The sequence below is a fragment of the Pyrgilauda ruficollis genome, unplaced genomic scaffold (assembly GCF_017590135.1).
Source record: "Pyrgilauda ruficollis isolate IOZ18807 unplaced genomic scaffold, ASM1759013v1 scaffold21, whole genome shotgun sequence".
NCBI lineage: Eukaryota > Metazoa > Chordata > Aves > Passeriformes > Passeridae > Pyrgilauda > Pyrgilauda ruficollis.
Genome location: NW_024520318.1, coordinates 392,607 through 408,434, shown reverse-complemented (window position 1 = coordinate 408,434; position 15,828 = coordinate 392,607). Strand labels below are relative to the sequence as shown.

At 52.0% G+C, this 15,828-nt stretch overlaps 1 protein-coding gene across 2 annotated transcripts; it reads left to right on the top strand.

Moving 5' to 3' along the window:
• The first annotated feature begins 3,530 nt into the window (after positions 1 to 3,530).
• On the top strand, positions 3,531 to 15,273 carry P2RY12 (purinergic receptor P2Y12). Of its 2 annotated transcripts, XM_041468042.1 has the most exons (3): positions 3,531 to 3,564; positions 3,690 to 3,758; positions 13,590 to 15,273. In XM_041468042.1, the coding sequence occupies exon 3, from the start codon at positions 13,608 to 13,610 to the stop codon at positions 14,631 to 14,633; it is 1,026 nt and encodes a 341-aa protein (XP_041323976.1). In that variant the 5' UTR covers positions 3,531 to 3,564; positions 3,690 to 3,758; positions 13,590 to 13,607; the 3' UTR covers positions 14,634 to 15,273. The 2 variants fall into 2 exon arrangements, with proteins under 2 accessions (XP_041323976.1, XP_041323975.1); XM_041468041.1 differs by lacking the exons at positions 3,531 to 3,564; positions 3,690 to 3,758 and adding an exon at positions 10,359 to 10,577 and having other exon boundaries at positions 12,980 to 15,273.
• The last annotated feature ends 555 nt before the right edge of the window (positions 15,274 to 15,828 follow it).

The window sequence follows — 15,828 nt, the reverse complement described above, 5'->3', positions numbered from 1 at the left end:
CCACAGCAGCTGGCTAAACTGAACTCAGGGAAAGGAGGCACGGCCCCCTGCTCGGGCACTGGGTGTGCTCAGCCTGAGGCAGCTGCTGGGGATGGAGCAGGAGGTGTGGAGCACCACGAGCAGAGGCTGTGAGAAGCTCCAGAGAACCAAAGGAGAGCTGCAGGCAGTGGCCAGTCTGGGACCAGGAATGTTGCTGTTTACAGAATGCAAAACTCTTAATCCGTGCCAGCTGGAGAGGGTGGCAGGTTTTCCTAAAGAAGGACAGTTTTAAATTATACAAACTTTGCAGGATCAAGCAAGGGGCTGGCAAGACATGGCCTCAGGGCTAACACCTTTACTGTTTTTCCTAGAAAGAAGTGAAATCAGACTCCAGTCCATTACATTTACCTGTAACAAATTTAGGAGAAAAGATGTATTCACACTCAAAAGAGGAACAAGGGCTCCCCATTTTCCCCTCCTGGGACTGCTCCTTTTGGCACAGCACTGTGATTTCCCTGGGTTGACACCATCATGTACACACAAAACTGCTGACACACACCCAGCTGACAAAGGGTGCTCGTGGTTCTGTGCTTGTCTTACCTGAGTGACTTGATTGTGCAGGGATGCACGGAGCCCTTCCCTTTGCTCATCCTGACCCTCAAGGCAAGTGAGTACCAGTGACAGGAAGGGCTGCTGGCTCAGCAGGGACCTGCTTTAGGAGAAGCAAACACAGCACTTCATTAGTGAAGTTATTTTGATACTTCCCATCCTCGCTCCCTTCCCTGTTTTGTCTACCCGCTTTCCCCTCCAGCGGCACTGCTGCATCTCTGCATTCTATTTCAGTCGGTTGAAGTCCTGGCAGAGGCACTCAGGAGCATTCAGGAAGGCAGAGCCCCAGCCAGCCCAGCTGCAGGAGCTGCCACTGAGATCCCCCAGCTCGGGGGCCCTGAGGGAGCCAGAGCTGCCCCACGCCTGAAGGCCTGACCCAGGAACACAGCAGGTTATCCCAAGGCTGCCCTGACTAACCAGGGATGTCATCTTGGTGGAGATAAGGCAGCTAAAGTTTCTAACCCATGCTCATGGTCTGAAGCAGGTCCCAAGTAAGTTTCCCCTAAAGGCTCTGATTAGAACAAGAGCTGCCCTGCTTGCTCTAAAATTCCAGCATGGACTTAATTCAATGGAATGTCTAGCATAACCCCAAGAAAGTACAAACACATTTCAGTCATCGTGGAAGAATATTTTACTGCAGGAAAGTCAAAAACCATTAAGTAATTAAAATTCTCCTACATTTGGAGCTAGAGATAAGCTTAAGCTAAATTCCCAGCAGGAAGCAAGTGACATGACAATGGTGGGAGCTTAACAGCAAGGAAATCTCCTACAGCCACAGGAGGGAAGAGACAACAAGTGCTCTAACTGTTCCTTTAATTCCCCAACATTCCCCACCACCAGGCCCAAAGCAGCCCCTGGCAGGTGGGTTACAAAGCTGCCACATTTCTTGCTCTGAAACCAATGGCATTTCACCAGACCAAACCACATCTGAACCCTCAGCAAAGCCCTCCACAGGACTGTTCAGCTCCGTGTGCAGGGGCTCCCAGTGCCATTCCTCCTTTGTTTCTGTCTGTCTCTCTCCTTTACAGATGGCCCCAAGTGCTGCCCTCTCTCCAGCTCCTCTCCTGCAGCTCTCACGGCCCTACCTGGAACTGAGGGGGCAGTTTTGCAGTCAGGGGGGCACCAGCCACACTCCTCACTCAGAGGAACTCGCAGCAGAACAAACTTACTTCAGCCAAAATATTTGAGCCGTTCTGTAAATGGTTTTAGCTGTTACAAGACTGGGCTGCTTCAACACAGCAGTGATAAAATGCCTTTGGAGCCACCAGTGAGGACTGAGCAGCCACAATTTCCCATGTGCAGAAAGTTCAAGAATAGCAACTACATCTATTGTTACTCAAAAGTAAACAGAAGGAACCTCAGGTAACCATTTCTGTAATTCCTGGCTCAAGTGCAAAACAGTCAAGGCAATCTACACACAATTAAGCATCATGTTGGCTAAAAGAATTAAAAGGTGCTATAAAAATACTTTGGGAATGTCTTTTTACCATTCTGTCTTGTATTACTTGTGTCAGCATTCCCAAGAGAGTTTGGACAGAAGAGGCCTATACCAGAGCTAGAAGAGTTATTGTTTAGCTCAGGGGCTGCTGGAACACCTCCCCTGTGGCCTTTGTGATGTTATCCAACAAGCTGCTCATTCCAGCCACAGCCCCAGGCAGTCAAACACAAGTACACTAGCACTTTCATGGCATGTTTGCTCATGGACTCTGTCAACATTCAACATACTTTTTTTTTTTTGCATTAAACATTTAAATCAGAAAGTTTGGAAACCAGTACTCACAGGGTTCTTCACTGTTTGAGCAGGAGCTGCAGCTCCAGCCAGGACTGCCACAGAGTCCACTGGTCTAAGTCCTAGGGAGAGTTCACATTACAAATGTTAACTGTTAGTATTATTAACACTAAAGTCAGCACTTTGCAGGTCTGAAGAAAATAAATAAATTTCATCCTTTAACACAGCATGTGCAGAAACCTCCTCTTACAAGCAATCATCATAACCACTGATCTTTCTAATAGTTAATGGCATGCCAGAACATCAGACCAGGGAGGAACAATGTGCACTCCCACACCTCTCAGCTGACACTGCTGCTCAGTACTCTGAACCAAGCAGCAGGGAACACACTGCTCTCAGATGCCCTTTCTCCAAGGGCTCTCTCTCCCTTGGATTTATTAACATTCTGTATCCAAGAGGTAAGTCTGACCAGTGGCCCCTCAGTCTCACTGCCAGCCCACACCTTTACCCAGGAAGGACGAGAGGGAAGGAGCTGGCAGGGAGACAACACAAAGAGCAGAGTGGCACGAGGCCACCTGAACCCAAAGCCATCCCAGAAAGTTCTGATAAAACTGGAGCTGCCTCCTCAGCTCAGAACTGCAACAGCTACCATTTATCTGACGCTTTTCTTCAGCAAAGCCAGTAAAAATTTTGAATTACTAATGCAGGGTGCCAACGAGCTGAGCCAGTGCCAAACCAAAGGCAGTTCCTTGTTTGGGAAGTCACACTCACCTTTCGTGGAGAGCTGCTCAGAGCGATGCTTTTGCAGCTTTTTTCCACAATGGCAGACACCCAGGATTTGTGGCAAAAGACAGAAAACTCACCCTATTTCCCTTCTGTATTTGAGAGGGACTTGCCTGGGTTGAATTGTACTGGGACTCGGGGGTGGAGGTCAGGGTCAACATCTGCAACAGCCGCATGTGCCCACGGCCTCTGCACTGGGGAAATCCCCAGGGAATCTGCCTCTGACCAGGAGCCTGCCCTCCCCACGTGCTCCCTGCAGGACACCCGCATTCCTCCCTCCTTCTCAGGGCTTTCTTTCCCAGGAGCATTCCCCCAGAACTGAACTAGCACGGGCTGTTTCCCACACAAACACTGGCACAGACACGTCACACAGCACTCTGCACGCCCTTACCAAGCACCAAAATTGCCTGCAGGACTGCAAACACAGCCCCCACTTCGATGCTGTTGTGAGCAGCAGCCAAGAGGTGACAATCACGAGAAGAATGAATTCCAAAAAATAATTTCTCTGTGGCAAGAAGGGGAAATCTTGTAAAAAATGGGTATTTTTCACCAACTAACATTTTCTTTGTAAAAATCCTCCTCCATCTAGAACAGCTACAGAAGCTCAAGAACTGAAGAAAGAACTGAATCTTCTGACATTGAAAGTGCAGCCTAACAGGTAAGTGATTAATTCAGCTGGGGTTTGTGGTTATGATGGATTAATATCAAAATAAGCTGTGGGCACTGAGATAGACAAAGGAGCCTGTTGGTTCACTGTGTCCATGTGACCTTAACCACAATGAGACACTGAAGTCTATGTTGGTTTTGACACCACAGATTTAGGAAATTACTTCCCTTACCTCACCTGCATGACAAATGAGGCAAAATTAAATGATGTAAATGCTTGAAATCACACTTACTCTTCATTTCCATGTAAGGCTCCCAAACAGCACAGTGTGTGTCCCTGTCAGTGCCTCTGCCACTGCCCTTCTCACACTGCCAGCTGCAGAGAATTTATAAGCTCCAGCAACTCCCTCTAGCTTTACCTGCACCCTAACCATTTCCCAAATAATTAAGATTACTGGTATCGACTCCTCAGTAGTGAAACATCTGCAATTTTCAGCTTGCACTGTGGATATCTTCACTGAAATTACGCAGCCATCAAAGACCAACTGTGGGCTCACTTTCCGCAGCAGGAGGATGAGGGAGCTGACAGCTCACCTGTGTGCTGGGGAAACAGGCACACCTGGCTGTGCTGGAGAGGCACACCTGGGCTGTCCTGGAGAGGCACACTGGGCTGTGCTGGAGAGGCACACTGGGCTGTGCTGGAGGGGTGCAGGAGAAGCTGGAGGTCACCCTTGCCCCAGGCTCCCCACAGGCTGTGGGAGGTGGGACATGGACACAAGGGTCTGCCCAGGACCTCACGAGCCCCAGTGCCAGCCTGGAAATGTCCTTCCTCACAGCCCCATTTCAGTGGAAATGCAATGATTTCAGCGACGGGAATTAGCACTGATGGCCCTGAGAAGAGCAGGAAGGTGTTTGAGGAGCAAGGGCGCGGGCAGGGGCCGGGCTGCTGGCAGCAGCACAGGGAGCAGCCGTGCCCAGAGCCCCGAGCCTGCAGGACCTGCTGGGCACCGGCACCGCCGCGGCTGCCCGGCCCTCCTCGGCCAGCAGCAAGGCTTTCGTCCCGGGCTTGTCCCTTGGAGCTTCCCTGGCAGCTGCCGGGAGGGAGGGCAGTGCCGCGGGAGGACAGCATCCTCCGGGGAGGAGCGCTGCCGGCGGCACACGGGCCGGGGAGGCGGGGCAGGACAGGTGACTCACCTGGGGGACAGCCACACACCTGCGGGGACAGCCACACACCTGCAGGGACAGTGACACAACTGTGGGGACAGCCACACACCTGCGGGGACAGCCACCCACCTGCGGGGACAGTCACACACCTGCGGGGACAGTGACACACCTGCGGGGACAGTCACACACATGGCAGGGACAGGTGACTCACCTGGGGGACAGCCACACACCTGTGGGGACAGCCACCCACCTGCGGGGACACTCACCCACCTGCGGGGACAGCCACCCACCTGCGGGGACACTCACGCACCTGCGGGGACAGTCACCCACCTGCGGGGACAGCCACACACCTGCGGGGACAGCCACACACCTGCGGGGACAGTCACTCACCTGTGGTGACAGTCACACACCTGCGGGGACAGCCACCCACCTGCGGGGACAGTCACACACCTGCGGGGACAGTCACCCACCGGCGGGGACAGCCACACACCTGCGGGGACAGCCACACACCTGCAGGGACAGTGACACAACTGTGGGGACAGCCACACACCTGCACACCTCTGGGGACAGTCACACACCAGCGGGGACAGTCACACACCTGCAGGGACAAGTCACACCTGCAGGGACAGGTCACTCACCTGTGGGGACAGTCACACACCTGCAGGGACAGGTCACACACCTCTGGGGACAGTCACACACCAGCGGGGACAGTCACACACCTGCAGGGACAAGTCACACCTGCAGGGACAGGTCACTCACCTGTGGGGACAGTCACACACCTGCAGGGACAGGTCACTCACCTGGCAGGACAAACACTGCAGGGTCTCGCGCAGCAGTGCACACACCCCGGGTGTGAGGCACCCCTCCCCAGCTCATGCCACTGTGACAGGTCACTGCAGGACCCTTCCCCCTGCCTGGCCAGCACTGCCATCAGGAGGGAGACAAGCCACAGAATCCATTGGCATTAAAGAGTTTTACTTCAGAGATGCCATACGGTGTAATGTGGGATTTGGGGCATGATTCAGGTTTATGTAACAGCTTAACAAACAGCAGAGTTGACTCAGCCCAGTGCAAGTTATGTTCTCTCTACTCTAGAGTGAAACTCGTTTGGCTGCATTTAGATGTTCCCTTTTGTGCTCTTACAACACTGCTTCCTCTCAGCTGCTCTGCCCTGCCAAGGATGCCCCACACTCCAGAGAATCCCAGACTGGTTTGGGTTGGCAGGACCTTAAATCCCACCCAGTGCCACCCCTGCCATGGCAGGGACACCTTCCCCTGCCCCAGGTGCTCCAGCCCCAGTGTCCAGCCTGGCCTTGGGCACTGTCAGGATCCAGGGGCAGCCACAGCTGCTCTGGGGTCTGCCCACCCTCCCAGGGAAGAATTTCTCTTCTCGTATCCCATGTAAATCTAGTCTCTGCCAGTTTAAAGCCATTCCCCCAATAAAAATTCATATTACTTTTAACAACCAGATTTTTCGTAAACCTATGTAGACTTAATCCATAAATTACACATTTAATAAACAAAACACCCATTGTAACAGTAGGCAAGGACCTAATGCAGAACCTGCCCTCATTTCCAGACTTCAAACAGGCAAAGGTTGTCCTGAGCTGTTCAGCCTGGAACTGCACAGCTGCTGATACCAAACTGCTCCTGTCTGACAGCGAGCGCCTGCTGCTCCTCCCTCCCTTCTGAGAACCTGCACAGACTGATTCAACAAACTAACTGAGAGTGCTTTACACATTTCCAGCACAGGGATGAAAGTGACAGCGATGGCAAAGGCAAGGCACGGACAAGCAGGCGGCAGGGATGCCTGCAGAGCCCAGCAGGGTCACCTGCCCAGCCTGCTGCCCTGCAGAGCCCAGCAGGGCTGCCTCGGCACCAGGACCTTGCCCAGCACCCAGGAGTTAATGCTGGGGGCTGAGGGCTCTCCAGGAAATCCAGTATGAGCTCCGGATCCCGCTGCAGGCTGGAGTTTGGGGGCTGGATGTGGCTGCAGATCTTCTGCTCCACCTGGGAACGCGCACTGCTGGGGACCAGAACCTGAGCTCTGCAAATGCACACGGCAGGAAAGCTGCTGCATGGCAAACCCTGCCTGGTTAGCACTTCTCACACATGCCCAAACCCTGGCTGGTTAGCACTTCTCACACGTGCCCAAACCCTGCCTGGTTAGCACTTCACACACATGCCCAAACCCTGAGTGGTTAGCACTTCTCACACATGCCCAAACCCTGCCTGGTTAGCACTTCTCACACATTTTCAAGCTCATTTTGGATAAGCAGCATCTACCAGATAATAAGGCTGATACACCTAGTTCGTTCAAGTTTTCCTGCAAACAAAGCCTTGAACTTCCAAATCACTTCTTGGACACCTCTAGGACTGAAATTGTGAGCAGCTGGGTAAGGCTCCTCAGCCTCCTCCCCAGCACCTTCCTGGGACATCAGGTGTCCCTACAGGCACACAGCCTCACTTCCCAGCACTGCCACCCTCTCCTGTGTCATGACCCAGGGAGCTGCACTGGGGCAGAGGGTATTCATTAAGGAGAAATGAGAAAATTTATCCAAATTAAAGGCTATATTTGATAATAAGATGATGTAAGAAACAGGGTCTGGAAATCAGTAAATAGAGAAAAGACACTTGAAGCTCATATTTTGACATTAATGATTAGACACAAGGGCAAGAACTGTCCCAGGCCAGGAACACCACTATGTGAAGTGGAGAAAAATAGGTGTTAGTGAGGAATGCAAATTTCACACCCAAAATATTCCAGGAGTGTTTGTCTCCAGCACAAAGTTTTATGTCACAGGGACAAATGTCACTAATTAGCCCAACTGGGAAGAGTTCCTCATTACTGAAAAGAATCTATGAATTGAAGTTACCTTAAAACATCTCCTGCAGCCCTGGGACCCCCGTCACTGCCAGCCCTTGCATGCTGCTCCACATCCTGATACCCCAGGGCAGGAGGACGAGGTCATTAGCAGGGTAATTAATTACAAGGACAGTGCCTGATGTCAACCCTCTGCTCTACAGCCAGTGCAACAGCACAGACAGAAATCCACTGAGTGTTCCACTCTGAGACACACGCACCAGAAGCAATACTGAAGGAGTGGTCAGCAGACAGAATCTTTTCAAAAAGTGAAAGAATTCTTTCAAAAGAGGAAGTTTAGGGAAGATAAGTAACTGTTCCAGGCACACCAAACCAAACACACCCCTCCCTCACTGACACGCTCAGAAGACACTGCAGAGGAGAGCAGGGCACCGCAATCCACAGAGGGTGAGTCTCTAAATGTGAGCATTTGTGAATTGTAATTTATTATTGCCTCAAACTGACTGAGGGAAACAGCTGGGCTTACAGCAGGCTAGAAAGGAGCTGAAAATGTTACTGTCAACATGCACGGGGGCTGGGTGCTTTGAAAGGAGACCAACAAGCTGTTTCAAAATGTATACATAAATTTTAGTAACAGTTTTCAGGAATTTCTAACTCCACTTGACTAAAAAAAAGGTCCTTCCAAACAAGTTCTGTGTATGATATCTTTAACAAATTCTTTAATATCTTGTATCATTACTAGAGCCTGTTCTGACTTGTTATTGTAGATCAACGTTAACAAAACTTATTTTTGTTGTGTTACTGAAGTTTAGCTTGTAAGCAGAAGAAATTAACATAGAGCTCAGACACTTGTGCAGTTCTATATTTCCTATTTCTTTTTCCTGGTGTTTCTGATTAAACCCTACTGCTGCCAGGTGTCTGTAAGCCTATTAAAATATTATTACTGAGAAATACTTTCCTGCTCCCTATGAAATGGAACCACAAACCTGAACTCTGCAGAGCCCAACTAGGGACACAAACCAGGAGGGGAAACGGCAACTGGGGCAGTTTGTGAGCATCACAATACGTGGATTTGCATCTGAAAGTTTTCCATTCCTCCTTTACAAAGTCAAAGCCAAAAATATGCCATACGGGAACCTAATTATTTTTTAACTTAAAAACCAAGGAACCGAACACCCAAGCATAAAGCTTCACAGACTCAAACACATTAGTGCCTCTCCCCGCATCAAAGGAAGCCCTTAGAGAGCAGTGCAGCGGCGGCAGCTCTTCCAGCCAGCGCTGCCTGCGCTGCAGCCGAGCTGCCCCAGCACCGAGCCGGGCGCCCCCAGCCCGCGGGGGCAGCGGGGTGAGGGGCCTGATGCCGGGGCTCGGCTGCACCGAGAGGGTCCCGGGCTGCGGGCAGAGCAGCCCCCGAGCACAGCCCCCGCTCCCCGAGCACAGCCCCGGAGAGCGAACATCCTGCGGGACCGAACATCCCCCGGGGACCGAACATCCTCAGAGACCGCACAGCCCCCGGGACCGCACAGCCCCAGAGACAGAACATCCCCCGGGGACCGAACATCCTCCAGGGACCGCACAGCCCCCGGGACCGCACAGCCCCAGAGACAGAACATCCTCCAGGGACCGCACATCCTGCGGGACCAAACATACCCCGGGACTGCACAGCCCCAGAGACCGAACATCCCCCGGGGACCGAACATCCTCAGAGACCGCACAGCCCCCGGGACCGCACAGCCCCAGAGACAGAACATCCTCCAAGGACCGCACAGCCCCAGGGATCGCACAGCCTCAGGGACCGAACATCCTCTGGGGACCGAACATCCTCAGGGACCGCACAGCCCCAGGGACCAAACATCCCCCAGAGACCGGACATCCTCAGGGACCGCACAGCCCTCAGAGACAGAACATCCTCCAGGGACCGCACAGCCCCAGGGACCGAACATCCCCCAGAGACCGAACATCCTCAGGGACCGCACAGCCCCCGGGACCGCACAGCCCCCAGAGACAGAACATCCTCCAGGGATCGCACAGCCCCCGGGACCGCACAGCCCCAGAGACCGAACATCCTCCGGGGACCGAACATCCTCAGGGACCGCACATCCTCCGGGCGCCGAACACCCCCCAGGGACCGCACAGCCCCCAGGACCGCACAGCCCCAGAGACAGAACATCCCCCGGGGACGGAACATCCTCAGGGACCGCACATCCTCCGGGCGCCGAACACCCCCCAGGGACCGCACAGCCCCAGAGACAGAACATCCTCCAGGACCGCACATCCTGCGGGACCAAACATACCCCGGGACTGCACAGCCCCCAGAGACCGAACATCCTCCAGGACCGCACAGCCCCCGGGGACTGAACATCCTCAGAGACCGAACATCCTCCGGGCACCGAACACCCCCCAGGGACCACACAGCCCCAGAGACAGAACATCCTCCAGGACCGCACAGCTCCCAGAGACCGAACATCCCCCGGGGATCGAACATCCTCAGGGACCGCACAGCCTCAGGGGACAGAACATCCCCCCCGACACCGCACCTACTCAGGGATCGCACATCCCCCGGGCACTGCACATCCCCCCGACACCGCACCTACTCAGGGATCGCACATCCCCCGGGCACCGCACATCCCCCGGGCACCGCACCTACTCAGGGATCGCACATCCCCCGGGCACCGCACATCCCCCGGGCACGGGCAGAGCAGCTGCAGCAGTGAAGCGAGGGCTGCAAAGACCGCGGCGTTTCCACGGGATGCAAAGCAAAGGGAAACCGCAGCAGCCCGCACCAGCCTGTGGGCGGGGTGACAGCAATTCCTTCAGCACCCACCCGAACAGGTCTCCAAACGAGCTCCTCAGGCGGCTGCAGGGCACGTACAGGTTGTACAGGTAAGCTAAAACATCGTTCTGGAGAGGAACCCCCAGAGGGACTCACAGCGTGCTCACCGCCCCACACAACCTGCAAACAAAAGCACCCCGCGTTTGCCCGATGCACCCGAGAATCGTGTCCCAAACTGTCACAGATCCCACCGACCCCTCTGTCCGCTGGGGAAGGTGACAGCCCCGGCCTCACAGCTGGTGCCACCTGTGGCAGAGGCCCCAGGGAGCCAGAGGGGGCCAGGGGCAGGAGATGGGGATGCACACCCCCTCGCTGGCCAGGGCTAAAACGGGGGGGGACCCAGCAGCCCTGGCAGTGGCCACAGGCTGTGAGACACGGCCCTGAGCTCACCTGCAGCACTGCCACACCTGTACTGAACCCAGGGGCTGAAGAGAGAGCAAACCCCTTCTTCAGAGAGGCACAGCTGCCAGCAGCCCTCGGAGGAGCTGTGCAGCTGCTCGGAGCTGGGCAGGAGCAGGAGGAGGAGGAGGAGGAGGCCACCATGCTGACACCCAGCCCGTGGTGCAGCTCAGCCTCCAGCAGGCTCCGCTCGCTCAGCAGCTGAGAACACACACCAACAACAAACTGAAAGTAGTGCCAAGTATAGCACCTAAAACAGGAGCAATAACAACCCCCAAAACACACTACGGATAAACTGTGTGGCAACAAAAAATGCAATTCACTAGAAAACAAGGAGAAGAGGGAGCCAAATAAATGGTTAAAGTAGAAAAACCACCCCTCAGAGCTACTCCTCAGAAATCCACAGCATTGCAGGCAATCAGATGTGTTAGTGAGTAATATCATGGTTTGGTCAAAAACAGCAAAGCCCATCCTAACAACCTGTGTGCTAAAATAATCTAGAATTTTATTAATTTTGAAAGATTTAAAAAGAAAATGCATGTATTGATTCCCCACAGCTATCACAGTACCAGAGAAAGGAGAAGTGCCTGGCATTCTGTTTCAGAGGACAGGAAGCTGAAACAGACACAAGCACATGGCACCAAATCTGGGGAATTTGCAGTCCAGACCTTGGGGTTTTTCTGGCTTCGTAGAAAATGTACTGCAGCTTTGTCCTGGCATGACTCCTTCGAATGAGCTCTGCTCACCTGTTCTGCAAAGTCTGTGAGCCCATTGCTGCTCAGTGCTGGCTCCACGAGATCCAAGAGGAGCCAAGGGCAGGTGGTGCGACGTTCCTGAGGCAAAGCTGGGCATCTGCTCGTGGAGATTGCTGGAGGTCTGGGAACAGGAATGCCAGAAGTCAGAGGTGACTGAGGGCCCCTCAGGTACAGCAGCACCCCGAGGGTCACCGTTTGCCACACTACCTGAGATGGCACCTGATGTTCAGCAAAGTAGGACAACTGCTGCAGTTTTGTGAGCTGGTCTCCTCTGGTTTGGTCTTCCCGGCCTTCTGTCCTTCACCCTCAACTGAACAGATATAAATGGTTACCTCAGTAATTTTATATTTCATGGAGCCCTAGCACGTTTCCATTGTTACTGATTTAAAAGGCAATAAAAACCTTAGTAAAGGTGTACTCACGACTAGACAAACCCTCCTTGCCCCAGTTTTCCATTATAATTGTGACAGACACACCAGAGCATGAAACGCTGTCAGAGCTACCATGAGGTTATCCCAGAGCAAAGAGGTGACAGTCCAGAAGAGCTGCAAGTGCCACCAGGAGGGTAAGGGACATGGATCACTCACATTCCAGGCTTCAGCCCGCACACACTGTTTGCAGCCAGGTGCTTCAATGGAAAACTGGGATTTGTGGCAGCTGCTGGTCATCCCCAGCACCATGGGGCAGGGCAGCAGCTCAGCCCTCTCCCCGTGACTGCCAGGAGGAGAAAACCAAATTCTGGGATGGATCAACACTCTGCAGCAGATCAGCAAACAGAAGACAGAGGATTAGAAGCTGACACTTACTACATACAAATCCATTGAAAAAAAGATGCAGATCTTAAAGTGGTGTCTTGCACATCCCAAAGAAATTGAAATGTGTAGTTTATTTCATTGTAACTGTTGTTTATTTCATTGTAACTGTTTATATTCAGTCTTTCAATTACATGTATATATCATATAATGTTGACTTACTGTATGTAGCTTAAAACCTGAAGCACTGCCCTACAAGTCACATAAGGAAGAAATATTTCCTTAAATAATATTCCCCAAAGAAACAAATCACTACTTCTTTCAAGTGCTTTAAAAGTTTTAAGGAACAAGGCTGTGTACAGAAATAGCATTCAGGACTCACAAGGCCAAAAGGGACAGACAGGAACGCAGCTCCGTGCTCAGAAAAGTTGCACAATCTGACAAATTCCCGCTCCCTTTATAAATAGTGCCTCTGGGAGTCAGTCAAAGGCAGGAAGCAATCTGCTAAATATTTCTTTGAATTTCATTTCTCTCTCTTTTCTGCAGAAAACAGAAGCAGAAGCGCACGGTGCATCATCTGGAATCGGGAGCTGTCTCTGGCCACGACCGCCGCCCAGAGCCGGAGGCAGCTCTCAGCCCCAGGCCTGGCATCTGAGCTGCTCCTCCTGCCTCTGCCCGCTCCCAGGGCCACGCTGGAGGGCTGCAGGGCTGCCAAGGACCCCCTCGCTGAGAGCAGCCCTGCCAGCAGCTCCGGCTCCTCCCGGCACCTGCCCCGGGCTGGGGGCACAGCCTGCCCAGCTCTGCCCACAGCACCGGCCTGCCAGAGCAACCTGCTCCGTTCTGCAAAGGAAAAGACAGCTTTCAAAGAAAAAGCTGGTTTTTTCCTACTTCCTAGGAAGAAATTAGACTTTGTCAGGGATTTGGGCGTCAGCTGGGAGCACATCAATTCCCCTGAGTGCCTGTTTTACACAGGCAGAGGCCAGACACAGAAACTGGCACAGAGGCAGCTGCACACCACACACCTGAGAGCAGCCCACCAGCAGAGTGCATTTGTTCACAACACAGCCATTCAAAACTGACTGAAAAGGCTGAAGCCTCATAAAAGACAAAACTCTCAATTTCTTTTTTTTCCTGTTTTTTTTTTTTTTTTCTCCAGGCAGAAGAAATAACCACAATGCAAATGAAAGCCACAATCCACTTCAGCTCCTTCAGGAATGACAGCAACTGCACCAGCGACAGCAGGATCAGCCAAGTCATCTTCCCCTTACTCTACACATTTCTGTTCCTGGTGGGGACCACGATGAATGGCCTGGCAATGTGGGTCTTCTTTAAAATATCCAGTAAATCCAATTTCATCATCTTCCTCAAGAACACTGTGATTTCCGACTTCCTCATGATCTTGACTTTTCCATTTAAAATCCTCAGTGATGCAAAGCTGGTGTCCTGGGTGTTGCGGGGGTTTGTGTGCCAGGTCACCCAGGTGGTGTTTTACTTCACCATGTACATCAGCATCCTCTTTCTTGGTCTGATAACTATTGATCGCTACCAGAAGGCCACTTCCCCTTTCAGAACATCAACTCCACGCAGCCTTTTAGCTGCCAAGATCCTGTCCACAGCAATCTGGGTGTCAATGTTTGCTCTCTCGCTACCCAACATGATCTTAAATAATAAGAAGAAAACACCCAAGAACGTGAGGAAGTGTGCTCTCCTGAAATCAGAGTTTGGCTTAGTCTGGCATGAAATTGTGAACTACATTTGTCAGCTCATCTTCTGGGTGAGCCTAGCAGTCATAGTGGTATGTTACATCCTCATCAGCAGGGAACTGTACAAATCCTACAAAAGGACACGATGCACAGGGAAGGCATCTAAAAAGACTGTCAATTTCAAGGTTTTCATAATAATTGCTGTGTTCTTTATTTGCTTTGTGCCATTCCACTTTACCAGAATCCCCTACACCTTGAGCCAAACGAGAGATGTGTTTGACTGCTCTGCTCGGAACACGCTGTTCTACCTGAAGGAGACCACGCTGTGGCTGACGTCCCTCAACGCCTGCCTGGATCCCTTCATATACTTTTTCCTTTGCAAATCATTTAGGAAGTCCTTGCTGGACATGCTGTGCAAGCACAGGGCAGGGGCAGGGCTGGGGGCACAGGCCAAGGGGCAGAACGAGGGGGATGACACCGACGAGACGCCGCTCTAGCTCTCAGGGCTGCACGCCCCTTCCTGGCCACAGACGCTCACCGAGGGTGGCAGGAGCACAAATCCAGCAGGAGCACCCAGAACTCCACCCATTTCTCTAGAAACAGCCCTGCAGATGGAAGCACGAGCCCCCTGGAGCCACCACCACTCCTGCAAAAATAGAGAGCTACATACCAGAGGAGTCCCCCGGCCCCAGCCCCCAGCCTTGCCAAACCAGGAGCTCCCAGACCCCAACGCCTGTCAGGACTGCTGGGAACAAGTCTGAACTCAAAGGTGGAACTGTCAGGAAAAACCTAGAACCATGAAATGCTACAGATGATACCATGAACTGTAAAGATTTTGCAAAAATAGCTAAACTTGGGCCAGAGTAAAGTTCACGACAACACAAGACCTGAGAAATGCAGATAAAATCCGCAGTAGATGTGATTTTTCAATACAGGGAGTTGTCACCTTGTATGCAACTGGCAGACAAACAGAAACTTAGAGACAGCCATTTGGGCAGATTTTTGGTAACAGAATAACACTGCTTATCTCATTCTATGCTTGCAGTTCCTAATCCATTGACCAATAATTAATAGTTGTATTTCAGAGGAAATTATTTCATAATCAGGCTTATCTTGATATTACTAAATCCCCAAATCCTTCCCTTTACTACATAAATAAACAAAACTGTATGTTTTTACAGAGAACTTTATATCAGAAAACACAAAAACACTTGATTTACATCATACTGAGATCCTGGGGAAAGACAGGCTCATGGTAACTCCTTTACTGATAATTAAGGGCAGCTTTTTCCACTATACAAAATACTCACCCACTTCCGTTTTAGCACTTGGAAAAATTGAAAAAAGTCAGGGAAGTATTTTTAAGTACATGACATTTTGAGGTATCACAGCAACTGCACATGAAATAGATTGTGGGCTATTGGGATATGTTGTGGTTCATTTATCCCCTCTGCAAACAGCTCCAGCTGAGCAGTGGGTGTCCCCACCACACAAGAGCTCATCCTGCCAAAGCCACGGCCTGTCCATCCCTCCTGGGACATGTCCCTGCCTGCCAGGGCTCTTCTGCAACCAAAACACAATTTCCTAAGAAGTCAAAAGGCAGCTCACTTGTTGCTCACCTACCGCCACCCTCGGCCTTGGGGTTTGTGCATCTCTCCAGCCCGCTGGGATGGATTCACCCTGCCCCAAACT